The 24,899-nt window shown below is 42.0% G+C and overlaps 1 protein-coding gene across 3 annotated transcripts; it reads left to right on the forward strand.

Moving 5' to 3' along the window:
- The first annotated feature begins 447 nt into the window (after nucleotides 1-447).
- On the forward strand, nucleotides 448-23,657 carry LOC117499688 (protein FAM53B-like). 3 transcript variants are annotated; one of them, XM_034152255.1, is made up of 5 exons: nucleotides 448-594; nucleotides 10,397-10,597; nucleotides 12,494-12,548; nucleotides 14,563-15,437; nucleotides 22,456-23,657. In XM_034152255.1, the coding sequence occupies exons 2-5, from the start codon at nucleotides 10,595-10,597 to the stop codon at nucleotides 22,795-22,797; spliced, it is 1,275 nt and encodes a 424-aa protein (XP_034008146.1). In that variant the 5' UTR covers nucleotides 448-594; nucleotides 10,397-10,594; the 3' UTR covers nucleotides 22,798-23,657. The 3 variants fall into 3 exon arrangements, with proteins under 3 accessions (XP_034008146.1, XP_034008144.1, XP_034008145.1); XM_034152253.1 differs by having other exon boundaries at nucleotides 449-594; nucleotides 10,397-10,675; XM_034152254.1 differs by having other exon boundaries at nucleotides 467-528; nucleotides 10,397-10,675.
- Nucleotides 23,658-24,899: the final 1,242 nt, after the last annotated feature.

A 24,899-nucleotide genomic window follows, 5' to 3' on the forward strand; every position in this document is an offset into this window, starting at 1 on the left:
TTTGTTTTACGACTACAACAGGGACGGGAAGAACCACGAGGCATGGTAGGATATTGTGTGTGCTTGGTTAATTCGTGTAAATGTAGTTTTCTTTGTAATACTGGGATGTCAACGCCTATTTGCTTCGATAACATCAAGCATAATACAAAGTAGCACATGTGTATTGTAAATGCCTGAGGGAGAACCACAGTGGAATATACCAACTCGGGAGAGGTGGGGCTGTTTGTTTCAAATAAAGTTTTGAGATGTTCGTTCAAACGCACTTGAACTGTTTGTTGTGTTCAGTTAATATAAGTATTACTTAGGGAATATTTTAATGTAGAGTAACATAGTACTCGGTGCTGAACAGGTTTCTGAGTCGGTCACCGTTTTTCCTGCCTCCCCCGTCCACATGGTTTGTCTGTACGCGGATATTGTTACAATGACTGCTGAAGGCTGAAAGAAGCAGCGAGCTCTCAGCTGCTCGCAGTCCGGTCAGTCCTGCGCTGGCGACGCTGAGCTGTCGGCTGCAACTGCGAGAAACTTCTGGTGATTTTGCTCTCGCATTCCCTTTGTTGAAGATGAGCTAACTTTAAAACAGCCTCTGCTGGCCAGGTAGGATATTTGTTGGGATACATGATCGTTATAACTGTGTTGATGTGTGCATCATTATTTCCCTGCTGTGGAGTTTATAGGCTACTTTGTCTGTTCATGCTGGGGTTCCTCTTCGACAGCATAGGTTACATTGGGGCATTCATCAGAAAACAGAAATGTCGTTTTTTGTTGAACAACTTATTATGGTGTTCAGCCCAAGTATCTGCTACCATTAAGCCAGAGTAGCCACAGAAATGTGCACTTTGTGCCATGTGGCACACGTTGAAGATGTCACATTATGTCCAATGTTTTTATTACAAGTTTTTTTTTACTAAATCAGCTATTGTAGAGTTTGGAAATCAAATTCCTTGCCCAGCCTGGCAAACCTGTTGCTTCATTCAAAGTTACTGCTTAATAACCTGCCGTAGAGGGAACTGCACACATTAACCAAGCTCTGTGGGCCAGCAAACTCCCCTCCATCTATCACTTATGGTAATAAAGCCCAGGCTGTTGTCACAGTACCTGTGTAGGTGGCGAGAGAGGCAGTGTGGGTGCCTTGCAGCTCATATTGACATACAGCTCCTCACCACAACCGGTAAGAAGAGATTGAGTGCAGCTTGAGGGCTTTGAGTCATAGGGCCTGGTTGCATATCTCTCACCAATCTCAACCACATACTTTTTTCCGTCTTGAGATCTGTAATTACTGATTGCCGTGCTTTTATGAGCATAGTTTATTCTTTTTCATGCTAAAGAGGTTTAAACTATGAGCTACTTTGTTTCTCATCAATCTGGTTTCTGTTCTCAGAGCAAAGCTATAAAGCTGCATCCTTGGAGTCCAATCAAAATATACACTGTTTATAGTACATTTGTATGACTATTTGGGTTGTACACCCTGAGTTATTGTTATTACACATATATGAAACTAAAACTGAGTTTCCCCAAGTTTATAAATACTGATAAAAACATAAACAATAAAGTAAATTGTCTTTTTATATCTATGGGTGGATGTATTGCTGGCTTTGTGTCTTTTGAACAGCACCGGTTCATTTCAGAACTTCTTTATTGCCTTCTAAGCACTTTGAATAAGAGCACTATTGATACAAGGCACTACTCTTGTTATGTGTCAGTGTTGTTTCCTTTCCTCTGTGGGTTAGGAAGTAACTGTTGGTTTCTTTATGTTTTGCCCTCTCGAAAATTGCACGGCAGTTTGTTGATCTTTGTGGACACCATAAACACAATACCATGGAAAACTGGTTTGGTACCAGGGTTCCCTAATTGAAACTACCTGGAAATGTTTCTTGCTGCCACCATGGCAGCGGTAGTCCTTGACTTGAGGGGATTGCTGGCTAGTGTGGTTAACTAAACAGGAAATGACTGTAGTTTTTCTCAAGAATCCTGCTCAGAAAATGCTGGAGTTCAGGTTGGAGGTGAAGTAGACTCGGCTTAAAGATTAATTCACATGTCAGCTCTAGTCACTAATTACAAAGGGAGTGTTGATAGATGCATTACTGGATGAGGAGGCTTGTTCTGAATATTTTCTGATCTGCCTTTTTTTTGGAAGATTATGGTAACCACACCTGGCTTTGATTTTAGAAGATAAACAACAGCTTGATTACAGCTTGGTGACCACAAACACATTTTATCTATCATATGAACCTGCAAATGTGTTATTTGCTGTAGCTGTCAACAACGGCATACATATCTATTCCAATACGTATGTTTCAAGGTTTTTATCCTTGACAAATATAAACATCTGTTTACCCTTTTTTAATCTGAATTATAATCGCCAAAATCCAAACGCATTATCATTTAGTGTTTAATACGGCCACACAACAAACCAAAGCCCTTTGAATAAAATGCGTCTGATATATTCACACATCAACTATGTCAGATGAAAGTGCTTTTATGTAATGTAATGTAAGGCAGTGTTGTGGGAACATTCAGTCTTTTTCTATAGAGGTTTGATAACTTGTGCAATATATGAAAAAATAAGAAGTAACAAATTCTCATCACAGTTGCTGCTAATCACTTTTAGCTTTTGATGTTTTAAGTGAAGCACAACTTTATGCACTGCAATTGTACTCTTCGACAAAAGGGCTTGCACTGTTGGTCTGTAGACTTGTTTTGGACAAACTATAGGCATAATTTATGGAAGCAATTAAGGCCAGTGGGTTTTTAAAGGGGATTGCTCTGCACTCCAGTGTGTGCTTAAGACGCGCACATTTGCAACGTCTTTGTGTTGCAGGCGAAAGGCCCTATTAGAGCTCCATTCTGTCTGTGGGCAGCTGTGTGCTGAGCGAGCCTCTGGTCCATTCTCCGTCTGTGTGTACGACTCCCTCAGTCCATACACACTCTGCCACTTTCCACTCTGTCAGTTTCTTTCTTTCTGACTTTCTGTAGATTTCAATCTCACTTTTTGCGTGTTTTTTGCTTCATCTTTCTGTTCAACTAATACTGTGGCTCTTTTTCTTTCACTTGTTCCCTGGCCCAAGGCATTATGCAAAGCTACCAGAAAAGGATTGTTAGCCTTGCCTCTCTGTGCTTCCATGCTACTCTCTATTCACTTCTGAAGCTTCCCTTTCTTCTCCGTGACCTGCAATCATAACTGCTTCACACACACTTAAATTCATACCGCTTGGCTTCAGGGAGTTTAAAACAAATACTTTATTATTTCACATTTTCACCATACTTGTTATCCCTCATTTTGTATATTCCTTCCTCATTAACATGATAGATTTGTAAGTCTGGCGTCTCAACGCCCACAGAGCCAAAGACCTGCAGCTGAAAAGAAAAGAAAAGAGGCATTCTCACATACACCAGAGAAGCACTCCCCCAACCCCCAAAGACAGGCACCACACTCTAGATGAAAAGCATTCTGGGATGCAATAGGAAGGCTCCCATCAACACACCCACTGTGGTTTTCCTATGTGGCTATAGTGAGAAATCAACTTTAACAAAAGAAGAAGTTTCCTCTGCTGTTGCGTTTTGACTCTAAATGAGACTTTATATCCCCAGGGTCTTGGTTTTATTAGCATCTCTGTTTATTTTCCTGTGCTGCTTTGGATTGGCTTTTCCATCAAATGTCAGATGTCACATAGCTCCTGGCTGAATCATGTTGTACGGATATGGCATTGAAACAGTCTGAAACTATCCCTAAATTGAATCTCTAGAAAAAACGAGAACTGAAAGCTTCTGTTGGTGTTTGGCACAGACGGCCTGTATTTTTAGAACCTGTTTTCCAAACTTGTGGCAAACCTTACATGTCCTCCAAGTTGTAGGACTTTTACAGTTAACTGCAATATATTTTCCTCATACAAAGACAACTAATATGTAACATCCTTCGTGCTTTCTATGCAAGCCTAGGCCTGAGAACAGAGTCAATGTGTCTTGACTCTTGACAATGCTGTTTTGCACAAAAACTCCTAATTATCATGCCGACATGTGTCATAACTCCCGGCTATAGGCCTCTGCGGTATATTTCAATTGGTTCTCAGTAGTTGTGTTTGAGTCTGTCAGCTTGTTTTACATACACCTGCAGGTCATAGCAAACAACTGCACAAGGCTGAACACCAGCAAGATTTGCAACCAATTAGACTACTCGCTGCAGATCAGCTGATTCATAAAGTCACAAAGTGGATGTAGGATGGTACAGTTGGGGATCTAAGTGGGGTATTAAGAGGGGTTCAATCCAATGTTAAATCTGTGAGTTATCTAGAAACATCTCACTCTTATTACAACTTATAAACTGATTAAATAATTGGGTAGGTTGAAGCGGCAGTTATTTGATTTTTGTTTAGTGCAAAGTTTAGATAAAATCCCACATTCTGCCCTAGTGAAAACACCACAAATGATACACTTTCAGTTGGCTTTCACATCTCATATCTATGCATCTGTTTTACCCTCTCTCTACACACACTATGCTGAGCAGTCAGAGGATCCATATGGTGAGCTGAGCCCCTCATGAATGAATGAATGGACCAGTGGAATGCTGCACAGTTTTATTTTTCTCCCAGCCGTACGTACTCTAAACTGATATATCATACAGCTCCACATCGGAAACATTACGTAACGGCAATAATGTCACTTTATTCCTTGATTGGTAGTGACAATCTGTATAACATCACTTGCTTGCATAATATAGGAGTGGTCGCCCTTATAGAGCTGTGCAATTGCATGGGATTGCTAGAGGCTCCCATGTAATGTATCCCTGATGGATTAAGGCTCTGGTTAGTGTGTGCAGAACAGAACAGGCACTCATGGATAATGGAAGAAACCACAGGCGGAAAGGCAGGCATTGATAGGGAGGAGGGGTGGGGGGTTAGTGTAATTAGTGGGGTACCTGATGTATGGAGAGTCATGGCATGCGAGGGTCACTCCAGGGGGCAAGAGGCCCCATACCTCCCTTTACTCAAACTGAAACACCTGATCCTACGCCTGTCAGGGTTCCTAAGACTTCGGTTAACTAAGTCCTGTTCTGAGACCCAGGGGTCGACCCCAAATACATTTTAATGCTGCCTTAATACAGACGCTGTGTTTGCAGGTTGGAAGTCACCGTGTTGCAGCTTTGTAAACTGGCTCTGTTCAATAGTCCAGTTTCCTATAACAAACAGACTCCCTGATAAAGAAATGATGAGCTGTTCATTTTTGGGTGATGTCTGCTTTTTTCACCACATCACCATTTGTCACTGTTATCCTCTGTTTTTTTTTGGTTGCTATGGCTGCCTATAAAATTCCTAGAAACAGTGTACTACTGCGCAACGATTATTTGAAGAAAGCCAGGTAATCAGCCCAAAGAAATATCAAAAAAATCTTGGATTGATTTAAAAACACATTTGTAATGCTTTGTGGCGTGGCTAGATAATTTGACATTACATAATGTTGTTGCACATTACTAATCTGCTTTTGGACAGTAACTGTAATGAGCACATGAGTTAAGTTAGCCATCTCTTAAAGCTATCAAACATAATTAAACATAAAGGGAACAAGCCATGTCTCTATGTATTTCATGAGGAAGGTTACTTACGTTAAATGTGATTGTAAAATCATGTTATTTCTTTGCAAAGCAGGAATGGTCATTAAGAAGTTTTAACTGTCACAATGCTTTGTAGATATCACTTGTGGTTGTCTCACTCAATGTATTTGGTAATAAAGTCATTGCGTTCCACACCCAAATCAGCAGCGGCATTCAACCACAAGGGAAGCACAACCCGTTTACTGTAAAGGGAAGTGAGCTTTCACATGTGTGCTGTACTTGTTCGTTTATCAAAAACTAGGCTGGCAGTATTAACTGGACTATCAGGTTGACTTAAAGGAAGGGTTATTCACAAGAATTTCTTTTTAGTTCTGTTTCCTTCCTCTGTTTTCATTCCAGAGTTGTTGTTGTAGGTAACTGCTCTTTTTTCCAAGTAAAAGTAAGGTGAGTGATCTTTTTAAACCTCTCATTAAGTAGGACTTTAAGAGTTGGCTGTATTTATGCAGAGGTTGATGGTCACTGTCGTTAGAGAAACGTGCGGGGGAATCTGCAACAGGAGGCCAGAACCTGACTACTGACAACGCATAAAGTTTGACTGAATGTGCTCTTCATTGTTTATGCACTTCTGAAGAACTCGTGGTGTGATGGCGTGTTGTTTTTGGCCAGTGTTCCCTTGCCACTGGGTACTAGGGTGATGACCAGAGGATTCAGTGGTATGTCTTGACCTCCCTAGAACCATTTTTACGACCCCGGCCTCATTATATGAGAGAGGGGTGGCTGTGTGTTCACCCTGAATTAACAATCGACACCGCAGACTTAGACAAAAGAATTGCCCTTACTTTTATTCATTCCGGACTACAAAAAAACCTGACAGTGCAAAACCTTTCTTTTTGATGTTCAGTTTTGTCTCCCATGACCATTAATAGTATGTAAAACAGATCAACCTCAAGTCTCTTGTGTCATAAAATCACGTCTGCATAGAGAGAAATGTTCAATTTTCAGTTTGACACTAACACTAAACGTTTTTAAATGATGTGCACAAGGTGTTTCACTTGCATCGCCCATGCTGTGTTTTGTACATCATTTTATTAGTATGAAATGAGTTCTTCAGCTGCAGCCACCGATCAAAGTCCTGACACCAGACGCGCTCCGCACAAGTATGCAGTAACCAAAGCCAATTGGTGATGGACACCAAACACCCCGTCACAGAACTTTAGGGGGCCCCAAATAGGCTTCTATTCATCTGCCTGTACAAATCACCGCCTGGGCAAAGAGCCATATTATCTTAGCTGCCCTTTCTAGTGCCCTCCTAAGTCATTGGCCATTGTGAGCCAAGAGCTGCTGTCTGCACCCCAGAGTACACACATCGGACTTGAATTACCATCTGATTTGAGTCCACAATGGTGGTGAAATTGTGTTACATGAACCTAGAACAGGCCAAATAATAACAAGTTTCCATTTGATAGTGCAGCCTTTCTTCAGTTTAGTTTTAATCTCATGTAAAATGACAACTGCACAAACTTGACATTACATCGCGGGAGACATTTTTTTTGAGACGGGCGTTGTAAATATATATATTTTACATATACATTAAATAAATATGCATGACTAAATTATTCACCCTTACTACAGATTACTACTTTCTCAGCTTTCATTGACTTTATCTGCCGATTTTCATGCTAGGAAAACATGGCATATGTCCAGAAAATGTCTAGTAACTAAAGTCAAAGTCTTGAAAAGTTTGAAAAATTGCTTAATTTTAACTTAATTCTAATTCAAGGTTAGAAATATGCTTGCCTGAAATTTGAATATACATGATTATTTAGGAAAAGAGTACTGAAACAATCCCCTCAAATGCATATGTTGTCTCCTTGTGTCTCACACTAGCAATAAATAATAATTATCTAAACAAAAACATGCACATTTATAAAGAACAGCCAGTAAAAAGGAAAGTGACTTTACATATTAATTGCAGTGGGTATAAAGGAATTTTGTGAAATTTATTTTTTGCAATTGCATTTGTATCAATTTAGATCAGGGTTTCTATGGTCTGTAAATGTTTGGTTAAAATACTTGAAAATGTTTGACTTTTACTCCTAAAAAGTTTTATGAATCCTGCCTTTTTTTAAATAATTGTGTACAATATAAGGGACTACTTGTAGGCTGAGGTGTCCTGCAACCTGATCATATCCTGGGGATCTTTAGAAACACAGAAAAAGTAAAGTAAAAAAAAGCCAACATAAAATCCCACTTAAGGCAGTGAAAATCAGATCAGTAGAGTCTGCACACAAGTGCGCCACAGTTCTCCATTCATCTCTGGTTTCCCCATCATGAAGAGTCGGTTCATTAAGTAAGCATGGCTCCGGGGTTGAATTCACACTCGGTTTGCCCTCTCCCATGACCCCACTTCACACACACACACACACACACACAAGTACACGTCAGCATAGAGAGACACGCATTAATACAGCTGTTCGAGCCCTGGTGGAACGCGTCACACTTCAGTCAAACGGCACACTGTAACAACCTTTACACATGACTGTCATGCTCCTCAACTCCTACCCTGTCTAACAAAGACACACACTCACACAAATGCTGCTTCTTTGGCCTGCCCATTACTCAGTGTCAGCCCTAATCAGTAAAGTAATCGGCAAAACTGATCAAGAAGAACATTCCCGGCCGTCTCCTCTGACTCCCACCTCCACCAGCAGCCCCTCTCGCCTGCGGAGGCCCAGTTGTGCTCCAATGACTCTCCGGGATAAATGGAGATAATGGGAGTCATATGCTAGCAGTTGGTTTAGGGCAGGCCTACATGAAACATTTATAGTCTTCATGTAGTCATGGGGCTCAACAAGAGGGAAGGAATAGAGATGACAAAGTGAAGAAACACAACATGACTAGATATGACAATTATTGTGTGAACAACCTGTCCAATTTTTATTTTTCATGATGTGTCCCTCTTTTTCCCCCCCCTCTACACTCGTTACTCTCCCACAAGACTCATTTAATACCCAGTGCACACTTGCAACTGTCTCTCTGAAGCATGTTATATAAGTGCAACCACCCTCACTTAACATGAAACCACATGTTACACGGGCCGGATAACATAGTAGGCCTGGAAGATCCATTAGCCTCATGTGTTGCTCCACAGCAGAAAGCTGTCATTAGCCAACAGTTGATCTGAACCATGCTGGTACTCTCTAATTGGATGCTGTCGGTGTGTTTGGTGGTTGCCTAATGACGGAGAGAAGGTCACGGCAGCTATTTCTACATTTGTAGTCTTTTTGCCAAGGCTAATGTAAGCATAAATGGACCTGCCTGTCATTTATCTTTCCGATGCATTAACATCTGAGAGATTGAGGAGAGCAAACATGATGATGTGTGTTTAGCATATGGCCCATCTGCCTTGCATATATATCGAAGTGTTTTTAAGAGTTTGTGTTTACTGCAGTAGCAACTGTCTGTGCTCTTCCATCTGCGGGCGAAGGCAGTCGATGAGGCAACCGCAGCTCCATATATGTTCCTTTTCTATCCATGCGTCTTAGCCACATCTGTAGTCATGTGCTGTGAGTGATGCCTTCTCCCAGATTAGCTGAGCTGGCCTTCTGTTGCAGCATGTTTAGATCCCTATATCTACTGGGGTAGAGAAACTATTTAGCATATGGCAGCCTGTTTTGTTTACAAAGACTGTATTTTTAGTGTGTTTCGCTATAAGGAGAACTGAGTGGATCCGTTGCTATGAGAGTCATGGTGTGTTGAATGGAAAACAACAAGTCAGCACTCATTTTGATCAACTATCTCAGCAGTAACATTTTGCGCGGAATAGTTAAATTGCGTAGTTAAAATGCTTTGCTTCACTTATTAGAGAATCCAGCTTATATGGTTCAAGCTCAAACATCTAACTCCACTATAAGCAAATGTTTTAAGTACTATAGAGTTAAAGTTATTTTCCATAAGTAATGTGTCAACCCTGTGATTTGAATCCGCTCACAAATGTAATGGGTCCTTTTTTGGCCCATGTTACACACTTCATTTCACTAAAATCAGGACAGTAGTTCTTCCATTAAACTGCTGACAAACAGACAAAGAACCAACAAACTGAACTTAAAACATAACCTTCTTTGCATAGATAATGAGTTGGATTGTATTATGTATGTGCCTTCTTTAAATGGTTTTATTTAGTCAGAGTAACAGGATGTTGTGTGTTGTTATAAGCCATTGAAAGCATATCTCACACGTCAATCTCCTTTTTGCAATCGGTGCTCGCTACTTTCGCAAGGGCACCGTCGCTTCATCCTGTGCTGAGCGTCGCCCAAACATTTGTGAATGGTATAAAGAAATATAATAAAGCCAGAGTGTTTTTCCCTTTATACCAAAATGACAATATGTGGGGCCAGACTTTTCTACCCCGCTGACACAGTGATATAGAGATAGGTATGGCTATGTGAGACTATGTGTTATTGGACATCAGTCAAGCACCAAACAGCCCGGCACATAATCTGCAGTTTGCATGCTTCTCCTCACGTAGGGGTAGTATTTGATTATACATTAAAATGGATTTCTGCCTAGTTTTATTAGATTGTTGTCCCCAGTATATATGTGAAACACCTTGTAAAAGTATGAATTACTACCACGCCTGTAGGCTATCCCTGAGCTGTGTTTAGGTGCATCTGTTGGCACGACACACCCAAACCTGGAATCTTTATCCTCCAACTTTCTTACCTGTTGACTCAGTTTGTCAAAGTGGAAACTAGCCATGTTGCGATGTTTTGCATGTGTCCTAGAAAGGAACCCATTGACAGTACATTTGTATTTGTTGTTGACTTTACTCTTCTCTTCCTCTAAACACAGGGATCAGCTGAAGTGTTGGACACACCCTCCTAGTTCCATCACCGCCACCAGCAGCACTCGAGGGCTCCACTGCAGATGGGAGGTCAGCGACAGGTCGTTTGTTTCGCCCAAATGCACCTGTGTCGGCTCCACGTCTAAGATGGCTGCCCTTGGCCTTCTCCTGCATCCAAACAGACTGGAAAAGAGCTGCGTGCTACCATGGTGATCATTTACTTGAAAACACTGGAAAAGAAGAAGGGTGTCAATGATGTAAAGTCCAAGAGCACCGAGAGACGGCTGGTGAGGGAATGTTTTTGAGTTTCACACAAAGGACACTGTTTTTTTTAACTTCAGTGAGTAGCTGCACAGTGTTTCACAATTTAGGCAGTAGTCAGCAGAATTAATAGGTCAGTGATTATATTACATAAGGGCGTGGCGACATGCCACAGATGCTACATTGATTCAGGTATACTCACTGGCACAATAAATGTACACCAGACCACAATGTTTTAGCCTGTTCATTAGTTAGTCATTCTTTTTTGTTTTTGATTTGATTAGTGTAACAGTGAAAGAAGGTAGTAGCCTTTTTTGAAATGTATTTGCTGTACACACAGTCATGTGAGAAGATGCACATCAATTTCGCATTCAGTATCAAGAGGTCCAGGATTTTTCAAGCCTAGCATAACACTAAATTGAAAGCAGGGAAAAGCTAGCATTAAATAGCTCAGTCCAAAGTCAGCTTGTACGTTGATTAACATCTGATAAACAAGGTTAACCTGCCCCAAGCCTATGACAACTTACAGATGAATGGAAAAACCTGAAGAGATTGGTGCATATTCATATATTTCTCCCTTTCATCTATAAACTGGTTTCAGTAGTCATCATGCCATAAAGTGACGAGTATTTGCATTTGATTTTTTATCTCCATACAGATAGCAGAATAGATGAGTTGCTTAAAATTATAATCCGTTCAAAGCTTTCTTTCTCCCTGCTGTTATCTCCCTGTCTATAAAAACACTTTAAATCATTGTAAAGATTTTGTCTATCTGAAATCTAAATACTCCTTCAAGCTCTCAACTGGAGGTGCAACAGAAAAAATCTCAACCAAAGATTAACATCAAGATATGTATATAATGAAAACTCCAAGAACCTTTGCCTGATCATGTATAGCATGCAGGCCGACAAGCCTTGCAAATCTCTCACATATTTCCCTGTACCCTCCCTACTTTTTTTTCTTTTTCAACATTCTTTCTACACTATTGTAGACATTTTCTATAATACATAGCAGTCAATATATTCTTTGGTTTAGTTGTCGGTTTACCTAGCTTAATATTACATTTTCACAAGATCTGAAGTTTTAGTTTCAAATTGTTGAATTTAATCATATTTTGCAAAACAATAGCTTATTATTATTATTGTACGCGTATCTTAGAAAACATTGTTTTGTTGTGGTGATAACTTTAAGTTGAGTCAGAGCAGTGCATCATGGCATTTCCCTTTTGTCCTTTGTGCAGGTAGCCACCACCCTGTAGTTAAAAGTGAACTATAAGAGAGGGTAGGTGTCGGATTAGAAAATGGGCATGTGTAGACAAAACTGACTATGAAAAATAATTAGTTTTAAAGCTGAAGCGGCATCAAAGATATTCTTTAATGCAGCTTTAGGTTAGCGTTTCAAAATAGTATCTGGTTGAGGGAGACAACAATAAGTATTTAATCTTCTCATAAAAGCTTTTTTAAATGTACTGTAAAGTATGTTGTAAATATGGCTGTACAATAAGGGTAGTGGATTATATATATATACTACATACTTTATGTAGTGGAGTGGATTTAGTTAGTAGTTATGTTCTCTGTATTTTATATGTTTGTGTTATGTGTTATGTGTAACGTTGCTGCCTTCTTGGCCAGGTCAGCATTGAAAATTTGATTTTATCTCAATGTTTTTATCTGGTTAAATAAAGGTTAAATAAAAAAAATAAAAAATGTGTATAAAGCAGCTGAAAAGTGAAATCGGCATTGATATCTTTTTCTGATCCTCTTTTAATGGCAAATAGGTTGCACTTTTTGGTTTATTTTGTGTCTCGCTGACGTTCGGTCCCTGTGTTTGCCTGTCCTCCACAGCGTGAGCTCCACACCATGAGCAGAGGGACCACCCTCGTCTCCTGTGGAACTGTGGGTGGGTGATCTCTATTTGTCATTCCTTTTTTGCTTCCTCTTCCATGCAAAGATTGTCGATGTGATAGCCCTTGATCTACCTTATACATTATAACTGGATGTTGTACTCATTCATTTGTACTGTGTGAGTTTTGTTTGCTATTATTGTAAAAAATGTCATGCTGCCCTCTTGGTCAGGTCACTCTTAAAATAGTTTAATATCAATGAGACTTAAATATATATAATTGAAATCCTATCTTTGTTTCCTCTGCCGTAATGACGGTTCAGTTGGGGTCATTTGTCAAAACGTTGTTTCACAAATGCAATAGCCTACTAGACTGCTCTTCAAATCTTTTAATACATTGAAGTAAAACAGGGACCCCCCACTATAAGTGTCTCATTGTTTATCCACTGTCTCTCACTTCTCCCTTTCTCTGCCAGTCACTCGTCCCCCTCTCATGATCAGGGTGCACCTGCCTCCACACTACGTTGCACACCACTCTCATGGGAGTAAACTGTAATTGAATATGCTTTTGCCAATGTCAACAATTTCCCTCTGGCTCTCTTAGTGTTACCGTAATTACCCCCTTTGTTGGAGGACATGCTACTGTAAATTCAAGCACCCGCTATCAATCACCATCCTCCCTTTCTTTTTTTGGGGAAGAAGGGGGTGTGGTGACGTCACAGAAAGGAGCGTGGTGTGCTGTTTCCACTGTTAATGTTGACGTTAACATTGTCTCACATGTCTTGTTATTTCAACCAGCACTTTGTCTCTTGCTTTCAAAGGGTGGCCTTTTGAAGTTCATCCCTTTCTCTCTTTGTCAAGTTGTTTTCCTAACATTCCTGTCAGGTCGTCACTGTAGCCCCCGTACATTGTTTGTCCGCTCAAAACAATGATTTCCGTGCACCAGTCTGTGAGACAGCATGCCAAAATGAGAGAAAGGCATCCAAGAGGACGGGGTTTTGGATCAGCAAAGGGCCCTTTTTGCCAAAAGCTTCAACAGATTCACGACTTTACCACTTGGCTTAGTATTTCAAGCCACTTGGGCACTTTGCTGTAGGTGTATTATCTCCCAAAAATGTGTGATAGACTCTATTGTACAGACAGGGAGACAGCTGGCAAGACACACAGCTTTCCAAAGCACATCCTGCTGACCAATTGACTTGTGGAAGAGCGTGCCAACTGTTTCACTTGCTGATTTCTCATTGTAATATGAAGTTCATGTTTTTGTAATCAACAGTCTTGCAGGTCCAGGTTCAAGATAGTCAGCAGATTGAATGTTGCTTGTTTGTGTGCTCAAAAACAGCGGCTATAACATTTGGTGGACCGACTTTCTCTGTACTGAGGAACAGTGGCAATTCTTTCATGATCTAGGATTTCAGTTTTTTGTCCGTAACTATAAAATAAATGGACACAGAATCTTGATTTTAATGACTGGAGTAAGGCGCCATTACGATTTACAGCTGATGTTTCCTCTTTTATGTCATCCAGCTGTTAATGTGAAAAATAATCACACATAGTGATCTTGTGGAGTCATGCTGTCAGCAACTAAACCATAGACGTACCATAATGAGCACTAGAGTACCATAATATTCATACAAAACAACCGATGTCTTTGAAATGCATTGAGAACTGAATGTCATTTTCAGTAAAACTCTGCAGCTGCATTGTTAATTCGTTCATCTGTCATTGATCATGTGGAGAGAGATTGATGACACATTTCAAAAACAATTTTATACATCAAAGCTATACAAGTGCTGTGTAACCGCCCTTCATAATAATAATAATAATGTATGTTCAGTTTCTCCCCTACTTCAGTCACCAGACAATAATCTCCAGTTTATCCTTACATCTCCTGTGACCTTAAGCTTGTCCCTGTTTGTTTGTGTCTGTGTGGTTACATATTATAAGTTCCTTTGAGACATTGTTGCCTTTCTTTTAACTAGTTTTTTATGCTGTAGTTGCATGTAGAGGAATATAAAATGGCTGATTTGGAGGTCATGAGAGTGAGTTTCTATTTCTTTGGATGTTGCAGAGGCAGACAGGTGGCTGGACCTGGGTCAGAGCTGTGGGGTCCAGCAGAGAGCCCCCTGCCAGCCTGGTGCCGGTCTGGAGAGGCTGTGGGATGTGATGCCGGAGCCTGGGGGCTGGCACTGGGCCAACTCGCCAGGCAGCGCCACGGCAATCTCCACGCTGATAAGAGATCTCAGCCTCGGTGACGCTGGCATGACCGGCCCCCTCTCCCCCCACTCCACACCCACCACTGACCCCCACACCACTACAGCTACCAGCCAAGTTCCCACGGCACCCCCGAGCAAACGTCAGTGCCGCTCCCTGTCGTTCTCCGATGAATTCAGCGGGTGCCGCTCATCTTGGAGGCCTCAAGGCTCCCGAGTGTGGACCACGGTGGAGAAACGAAGGTGCCACAGTGGAGGGAGTGTGCGAGGAGGAGGAGGAGGAGGGGGGGGAGGGGGGGGTTTCTCTGGACGACATTTTCCTGCCATGCAGCGTAGCTCCAGCTTCAGTTTGCCCTCACGTTCCAGCATCCCCAGAGAGGGAGCCCTGGACCTGCCGTTCTTCAACCAGCGACTGCCTCCCCACCCTCAATTCATCGCCTCTCCAGTATCCCCTACCTCTCCTCCCTCGCATCATCACCACTTCCTCAGGCCCCTGTCCCTCTCCCACGAGCAGATCAGCCTCCCAGAGCTGCAGAGGGAGGAGGCCAGCTCTCCAGACTCTACTCCAGAATTGGGGAGGCGAGCCGGCCTGAGAGCGAGGGGAACGGGGGGTCTGTCTCGGAGCAAGTCCCACCCCTGCGTGCTGAACGACAAAAAGATCGGTATGAAGCGCAGGCGGCCGGAAGATGCCCAGGAGCAGCGTCCCTCCCTGGACCTGGCAAAGATGACTCAGGTTAGCTTTCATTTTGTTCCTGACACGCACAGACAGGCACTCACATTCACAATCAATTAAATGTGTGGTATTATAGAGTGACTAATTTCACATAGCTCAGAATTACTTTCATTGACTGATTTAAACTTAAATCACCATCAGTTTATTCGTAATCTTGCTTTGATTCTGCGAAATGTCTTCAATTACATTCAGTTAAACCCTGGACCAAACTTATTTACCACACAATCACTTTCTTGTTCTGAGACCAAGGGGAAGTTCATGGGATCCTCAAACATAACCGGGCCTGTCTCTCTCTGAGTCTGATCGGGGACTGGATTAAATTAGGCTGAATTATGTTTTCTGGGTCGACGGTCCGAGGCTTCAGGGCTAACTGATCTCAGGCCTCCCTCACTCCAGCTCAGGGTGTGTTGCTCACGAAAGAAGCATTCCTCTTGTTCGGTCACGCTGCCTAGCACCACGCTCTAGCAAGCCCGGCTCCGGTTTATCATTTCATTTATTCTGTTGGGTAAACAGTCCGTCCGATGGTTGGACCCTTCACAGTTCATTTGGATGCTGCTTTTCCCCAGAACAAGAGTTTGTTAGTTTTTTGTAGGGTCAGCAGATGCAGTGGAACAGCCTGAGAGTAAAAAAATGACCAACCCAAAATAGAAATTGTAGACGTATTTTAATGACATGTAATGTTTTGATGCGTTGGCCAGAGTTCCCGTTAGCCGGTAATTACCGGACAATGACCGGTAAAATATGCTGAAGTCCGGCAAATCTAAATCTCTCCGGTCAAAATGTCCGGTCAAAATAATTTTCCCTTAGCGCAATACCGCATCAGTTGCGCCACTTATGTGACAGACAAGAATAGTATGTGACAGACAAAAGAGTATGTGACAGACAAAAATTGTCAATTCTAATGTCTAACACTTAATGTGGAGAAAGAGATGTCCTGTATGGGTTGATTGTGCGTTGATCTGTTGGTAATGCCTCGGGGTTCCGGTGGGCATGTAAACAAATGCATAATGCTGCGCTATACTTTGTGGCCTCATCCGGTTGCATAGCGACGCTTATTGTTTAGGTGTCTTTTAACAAGCAGGTAGTCATATCATTAGCTAGAACTAGCTAGATCTGATCGATATGGACATAAATGCGAGTAAAGTCTAATCTGACAGGAGAGAGAGATCGGCTGCTGCTGACGAGTCGACACGCAGCTCTGCATGATCCCCTGCAGCGGCGAGCAGAGCAAAACACACTTCAGGTTAGAAAATCACACGTAGCTATTTTAATTACCTCTCAAACTACCTAAACTAGTTATAGATATGTTTAGTTTTACTGTCGGGTCACTCATTACTGGATCCGCGAGCTGCATGATACTGACGGGCTGTCAGGAGAAGGAGAGAGCGCTCCGTTTATTATTCCCGCGTTTTTGTAAATTACTGTACACTTTTGAATAATGTAGTTAATCTACTATAATTAGTTTGTTTAATGTCGAATCATATCAATTTGTTTTAAAGCTCAATAAATAACAAAGAAGACCTTTAACCGGCACTTATCTAATTTTGTCCGGAAGATTTCAACTTTAACGGACATGTTGACCGGCAAAAAAATATTCTAACGGGAACTCTGGCGTTGGCACTGCTCTGGTTCTTTTACAAAGACCAGATATGTTGATTTTTCACATCCTGCTTCATTATTAATTTGAATGATCTTGATATTCCGCAACGAAGCAAAAACAGCAGGCCCTGATATCAAAGCCGAATTGTTCCCTGACTCCTGTCTATTCCTGCTTTCCTGCACGTAGCATGCATATGACACACTAGAATCTTCCGTCGTCATACCCACTCTCACGGAAATATGGTCCCTTTCCTGTTCTCTTATTAGACAGTACCATCAATGTATGCCCATTCCCCTCCCTTCCTCTTCCCAAAGATTTGGGTTCCCAGCCAGTCACCCTCAGGACCCAGCCAGGGTTGGATCAACATGGCTTTAGTAATGGAGCCTAGCGAGCATGTTTCCTCCAGTCATGCCAGCTGCTAAGAGGGGAAAATCAGTCACGATGATCACACATATATGCACTGATACACAAACGCACACATGGAGTCAGTTGTACGTTACCTCAGGTTGCTGCACTGCTTGAATGCCGGAGCATATCTGCAGATGTCTGTATACGTGGTCACTGTTCTGAGCAGTTAACATGTGGTGCCATTGTTTCTCACCTCAGATTGAGTGATTGCATGCACTCAGCACTGCTGAAAGGAGTCAGGTTGTGCAGGTTAGAGTTTATCATTTCAGAATCTCCTGTGACTGTTTACTTTGTCATTGTCTTGCATGCCTGGTGTGAGGATAGCAACACAGCACATACAGGTTGATTTAGAACTCATAAACTGTCACTTCTTCCTCTTTCTGCGCTACTCAGGCTTAACATGATATTATCTCATCGGCCGAGGTTAAAGTCTGGCTTTAGGTGTGATTAGGAAGCTTAACTTGTTATGTGACATGTCAATTAAATCACCTATTTTAAGTTTGTCGTAGTTGTCCCAAGTTAAAAGTGTTCTTGTTGAGAGCCAAGGGGAAGCTCTCGCAGCTGGCAAATTGTCTGGAAAAGAAGGTGATAATGTGGAAATGCCTAGCTGGTTACAACCGGTGCTGTATCTGTATGCTATCAGGAAACAGATCTGATCTTACCGCCCTTTATTGAAGTTTGATCCTTTACGTGATTTGAGGAAGGGATTTGAAGCCACTGAAAAATATGTCAGAACTGCCATCACACATTACCACCGCTTTTTCTTCAGCTGCTTTCGGGCAAACTCAATGTTTGAACGGACCGCTGTGGATCTGTGGGATTGAAGTGATGATCTTTATAGTTTACCGCTGGCTATATGCCGCACACCTTTTGTATACCTGTCTTTTTTATCACAACACTCCCACATCCCTCTCTGCCCTGCCTTTCGGGTATTTATTAAGAGTAATTACTTCTTCTCACACCTACGCACTCTAGCCATCATACTTACTCCATTTAATAGGTGTGAGGATGAGTAATACAGTCCTTGTGAAGAAAGCTAAATTACTGTGTGCATCTTTGTCCCAACAAACTGTCTCTGCACCCAAAGGAATGTCTTCTCTCCCCTGTACAGATGTGTTTATTTGTATTATGTGTTAGACAATCCAAATGCAGAGGGTTGTTGCTAATTCTGCTGGAGGTTCAGGGGGTTAAGGATTGTGCGGGTCAACATATGACAAGCCCCTCGGGTGTGTTGTCAGTGGAACATGGTGTAATATGTCCTTTTAGATTCCTCCACCACGTCAATGAAGGCGGGTGTGAATTCTGGGGATGTATGACATGCTAATAAGCTATAGCTCGACTACCGATGGGATTTACGTGAAACCGACCCCTAAATTCAATGAATGTCCTCCTTGTCGGCCGCGAATATCAGTTCACTACTTTGTCCACAGCCACATTTTCATCCCCGACTGACATTTCTCCTCAGCTCCTTATTGTTTTACCCTCTTCATACTGGGTGTAGCAAACCGTCAGACGGGAAATGTTATCTCTAGATTGTACGTCACTTTGCTGAATGTTTGTTTACTCAGCTCAGAGTTTGCTTTTGAGGAAACGGCCTGTGTCATCTTTCTAGCCCCAGTGCCAGTAAAAATGAAAACTTCAGGCATACATTTAAAAAAGAAAAAACAGGCTTTGCTTCATTGGCAGTAGAAGTGTTTAGATGGTAAATGTGTGTGTGCAGTTGCTTGTGCATTCAGGAGAGGAATGGCAGTGTGAAGAAAGCAGGTATTATTTTATCAGGGAAGCTGACAGTCAATCTCCTCTCTATTAATATCTTCTCGCTGGCCCCGGTTCGAGCTCTTCCCCTCCTCTCTTCATCTCTCTCATTCCTGGGATGGCAGATATGGTGATCATAGCTGAGCGTCGAGCCCCACAGGCGCTCTGGGAACACCTAGGTGGGCGTCTTGTGGCGTGGCACTCGTCATGTTATGACTTGTCCCAAAGGTGCTCTCTAAAGCATCACCAAACTGCAGCGTGGCGTCATATCTGCTCTTTGATCTCACTTATCATGTTTTTTCATTTTTCTTCTTACCTGTTGGAATTTACACCTTACGTCTGCCATGCATTCTCTCTGCGGTACTGTGAAAACTAAACATATACAGAAACCAGAGCAGACAGCAACACTGATAATTGATGCGGAGGTGTGCAAGAGTCTGGCTGTCAGGAATGAGTTAAGTCCTCCTGTCTTTGCTTGCACATTTGCCATCTCCTTTGTTTTATAAATGTTTGCCTGTTGGAGGTCTGTTTGCCTCGGAGACCAGAGATGTTTTTTATCTGAGCTAATTTCAGTACTGAGCTTTTCCAAAGAAATCTACTCGTATTTTAAACCTGCAAATGAACCATGTAGTAAACTTCTTCCTTGTGTGTGTACATGCCTCTGTGTATATGTGCTTCTTTGTGTGTGTTTCAAGTTCACAGCAGGTCCATTGGCAGAGAGCTTTGCAGGGTGTTGTTTGTTGTTTGGCCTAATTATCAGGAGGATATTTGCGTAACCTCTTGGCTTGTGCTTCTCTCCCAGCAGCTGCCCTTCAATCCCCATGTTGAAGAAAATGTCGTTACAGTGGAAATTCTGGTTATGTTGATTGTGGTTTGGAATAATGGATAATGTCTGCCAAACTAACAGTTATTACACAGGGTTTTATTGAATGACTTTGAATAATTAGAACGTGGAAGAAAAAGACTCCCTGTTACACAATAATCTAATACATTATAGAATGGAGTTATAATCCTTAACATACCAGATCTTTTCACAGAATCGTTTGTGTTTTAGACTTGAACATTAACAATAGCCTGCATTAAAAGCAAGTGTTGTTGGTTTTGAAATAAGTTTAGAAAGAGAGAGGGGTTTGAACAAAGATGTTTTTGGTCTAGGAAAAGGTATAATCCAGTGTTCTGGAGCGTATTACTTAATACTACTAATAGCTGCAATGATTAGCCGATCCTCAGAAAAATACACGCCAACTATTGAGATAAATAAATAATCTGAATATTTATTTTTTCATGCAATAATGGCAGAAAAGTTCTATGCCTCCCAAATGTGGAGATGTCTCTGATTGATATCATAATAAATTAAATATCCTGAGTTTTAGACTGACAAAATAAAGCATTTAATGATATCAGCTTTTCAAACATTTGAACAAATTCTAGCAAATTATTGCCATATGATACTATAGTGAGAATGAATGCTAGTGCAGCCGTAAATAATAATTATTGATACTTTTGATAACCGAAAAGTGCAAATATATCTCAGACTCTCTAGCTTTAGTTTATAATATATATTTTTTAAGTGTTTATTTTGAACCCCATTTTATGGGAGTGTATGTTTTGTGTTTGATACCCCATTAAGGATCGCAACTTTCTTTTTAGGCAGTCTATAGATTAAATTAAGAAAGTAACCTTTACAACTTCTGTTAATCGAATGGGTTATGTCGTGTGTGTGTGTGTGTGTGTGTGTGTGTGTGTGTGTGTGTGTGTGTGTGTGTGTGTGTGTGTGTGTGTGTGTGTGTGTGTGTGTGTGTGTGTGTGTGTGTGTGGTGTGTGTGTGTGTGTGTGTGTGTGGTGTGTGTGTGTGTGTGTGTGTGTGTGTGTGTGTGTGTGTGTGTGGTGTGTGTGTGTGTGTGTGTGTGTGTGTGTGTGTGTGTGTGTGTGTGTGTGTGTGTGTGTGTGTGTGTGTGTGTGTGTGTGTGTGTGTGTGTGTGTGTGTGTGTGTGTGTGTGTGTGTGTGTGTGTGTGTGTGTATTCCATCTGGTTGGGGGTATGCTCAAGTGAAAAGAAGAAAAAACACACAGGCAAAGCTGGGTACACAGAAATCTAACCCTGCTCCCCCAACTTTCCACCACACCCACCCAAATCCCATTCATGCTCGTAGATTTGATAGAAAGCATATGAAGAGAAGCTGCCTCTCCCCCTTCTGTCTCCCTTCCTCTCGTCTCCTCCTCTGCTGTGATAATTAGTAGTGGGGTAATGCTGGGGGTTGAACGGAGAAAGAGAGAGGGAGACTGCTCAGAAATCCCCTTTTCCACTCCACTGGGGTAACTACAGCCTCCTTCCTACTCCTCTCATGAGCACCTCAAGCGTTTGCAGATGCTGTATCCTGTGTCCGAGCAGCTAACTTGTAAAGTTAATCCTGCAAAAGTGAGCCAGCTCTTAACTCGGACAGCCAAAGTCATGCGTTATAGTTTTCATTCTGGACCGTGCTAAATCATGGCAGGGAAAAAAGTGAGTCCACTAAAATGAGACTTAAGAATGGGAGTGTCCCAGCTCATTGAAACAGGAAAAGCAATGTCCAAACACACTAGGGAACATTAGAGGTGTCCGTCATGTAAGCTGAGGCTCTATAGAGAAAAACCTCATCTCTATTCACCTCCATGCCTCCAACATCTGCTGCTGGGGCACTCCGGAGATCATTAACCCCTTCCCTTCGCTGCACGGCTGCCTCTCTTTGTTGCCAAGAGGAGTTTGGGGTAGAAAGACAGCATGAAAGACAAGTTCTTAGTAAATGAAATCTCTAGGAGGTCAAGTGTTGAAAGCAAAAACACAGGCTGTTGTTCACGTATACAGATTCTCCTCCATTCTCCCTCAGAGTTTAGAACAACAAAACATCCTAACCTCTATCCAAGTTTGGGTTCCCAGTAATTAAGCCTGGAGCAAAGTTTGAAACTGGATACCTTTTGTGGTTTGCAAATCATCTCCATGTTTTGAGTGTTTTTCTGAAGGCAGAAGTATGTTCTTCTGTGGCTTGTGCGTGTGCGTGTTTACATGTTCACATGCCGTAGATGAAAGGAAACGCCAGCTTTTGGCTGCCCGAATTAAACCTAATTTCAAACTGACATCTCGGAAAACCCTGAGCTCCAATTCCCCCCTGACAAACCCTGTGACTTTTATAGCCTCATTGGAGTGAAGTCAGAATGTGAACCTGAGCTAAGGTGTACAAACCAACATCTATGTTCCCTTTTTGTCTCCTCTATACAGAAACTTCAGACCTTTCAGAGCCTGAGCTGCCCTGGATTTTCTGCCACCGACGGCTGCCAATCAAGCTGGCTCCCTCCCACCTTCGACACCTTCAGCCAACCAGACTTCACCGCTGTGTCCGAGCTGGCAATGGATTCACGGCAGGAAGTGGCAGGAGATGATGAGGATTCATCCTACGAGGAACTGGATAGCGATTCTGCTTGTAGCGTGGACTCGCGGCCCGGCTCGCCTGAAGACATGGTGGGAGACAAACACACCCTCTGGAAGGGTGACTGTGGGACACAGAGGGACATTTTCCAGCTCGGGGGAGAGCTGGATCTTGACCAGATTGAAAGAAACTGAACATTTAGGAGATTTTAAAAGGCCGTGTCTGGACTGTTTCAGAAGGTTATTGGACATTGATGAAGTGCAAAGAGATGGATATTGAGAAGGGTTGTAAGGAAAAGAGTGGAAGAGTGGACTTTGAAAGAGAAAGAAAAGGAAAGTGATATAGATGATGAAGGATTAAGTATGTTGTTAACGGCGGCCTTTTTAATTACACATTTGCCTTGAACATTCATACTGTTTGAATCAAAAGCAGTGACCTTAGTTGTTTTTTATTGGGTATTCAGCTTAACTCAGGAGTAGGAGAGTGAGGGTTAGTCTTAAAAAAAAAACCCAGCCCCCACTTACTTTCAACCTGATGACCTTTCCAAAGTCAGCTAACCATAGGTAGTACTGTAGCAGTAGCTGGGCTCTCCTGTATTTAGCTTGAGTTTCATTGTTTTTTCAGAGAAAGTGGACGCGAAAGGATGGGGTGAAACAGGGAGGGGTAAACAACAGGAAGACGTATCTTCTAGTGGATTTACCCTCGACTTTCTTCCCTGTCTTTAATGCACACATGAGAAACTGTTTTCTTCTGCTGAATGTCGGCTCAATAAGCTTTATGAGGAGTTCGGAAAATGATGTGCCTTCTTTTGGATGCTTGCTCTATGGGTTCTTTAGCCTCAATCGAAGCCACCTTTTCTGAGCTTTTTTATTGTAGTTTTTAATATGCAAATTGTATATTTGAATTAAACACTGAATCTCAACTTTTCAGTTCTAATATCAATGTATATTTTTCTAAGTAAATGTTTTTTATGAGCTGTTTTAGAAGGAACACAAATACAAGGCATTTCTTCTAACAGAATGGACATGAAATAAATGTACAACCTGCACTCGTACGTCTGGTTTAACTTCATACTCATTGATGAATGCTTAATAATTCAAGAAGAGAAGACAGATTTCACTTTGACTGATCAAAGCTCTGTATAGGCTGCTCACCTCCTGCATCACATTTCATAACCATGTCCTGAAGTCATTCAAACTTCATTCTCATTTTTGATGTCTTTTTGTTTATGGAGCACATTTATTTTGACTGTCGCTACTTAAGTCATTTATAGCTCTCTGTGTAATGCCCTTATGTTGTGAAGCAGCCACAAACAAAATGGCAGGAAGTCTAGACATGGAATATCCCCTGCCTGTAACCCAGAGGTGACCAGAGGAGGTGATGTCAGGAGAAAATGTCCCGGGACGTGCGTGGCAGACAGACAGAAAAAGCGTGTTCCTCCCTGGGATTTCCTACCATGTCTCTCTTATGTCTGTCCAAGTTAGAGAAACAAACCCAAAACACCTGCCACCTTTTTATAAGACCTGCTTCTAAAAAGGCTCTGTGTCTTTAAAGGATTATGTGTTCATTATTATTGCCCACCGGTGAGGCTGATAGCTGACATAAAGTGATAGGAGACATTGTTTTTCCAACATGGGGAGCAGCCCTGGCTACACAACAGTGTTTACGTCCAAAACAGGATATTCCACACAGTTGCTGCTTTTCCTTCGAACATAGCCTCGGAGGAAGGTGAACTTCAACATCTCAACCCCGCAGTGTTGGCTTACACAAACATACACCCAAACACGTACAGCACACACACTCATTCAAAAGCCCTGAAATAGATTGCTTGTATGTGCAGAAAACCCTAGCTGTCACTTTCTTCCTTTCTTATTCCCAATAGGTTATTTTAGATGTTGCGATGATGGGAATAAGTGGATGAAAAGCTGGACAGAGCGCTAACATTTAGATGAAAACAGGCTGTGACATCTGTTCACACCTCACTCAACTTGACACAAAAAGGCTGGAAACACAAAATCTTGTTGCCATCAACAGCAGTCTGGTTGCTCGCTTCACCCAAAGGTCAGTGAACCACACACAAACACACACACACGTTTCCTCTCTGACAGGAAGTAGCGGGCTAAGCGGGGGAGAGAGTTAATATCTGAGGCAAAAGTGCTATAAATAGGGAGCATTGTAGTTGCGGCTGGCAAATTGGAGAGAGGGAGACAGGAAAGGCCATATTACACACATTTACAGCGCCCTGGACTGCACTGCCTCGATTACATGTGAGAAAACATTGGCTGTGTTTTCAAAG

The sequence above is a fragment of the Trematomus bernacchii genome, unplaced genomic scaffold, assembly GCF_902827165.1.
Source record: "Trematomus bernacchii unplaced genomic scaffold, fTreBer1.1, whole genome shotgun sequence".
NCBI lineage: Eukaryota > Metazoa > Chordata > Actinopteri > Perciformes > Nototheniidae > Trematomus > Trematomus bernacchii.

What these genes read in the sequence shown, in the direction of transcription:
- LOC117499688 (XM_034152253.1), top strand. Translation starts at nt 10,595, where the DNA reads ATGGTGATCATTTACTTGAAAACACTGGAAAAGAAGAAGGGTGTCAAT. An exon ending in AGAGCACCGAGAGACGGCTG is followed by an intron (nt 10,676 to 12,493) that starts GTGAGGGAATGT and finishes TGTCCTCCACAG; the next exon opens with CGTGAGCTCCACACCATGAG. An exon ending in ACCTGGCAAAGATGACTCAG is followed by an intron (nt 15,438 to 22,455) that starts GTTAGCTTTCAT and finishes TCCTCTATACAG; the next exon opens with AAACTTCAGACCTTTCAGAG.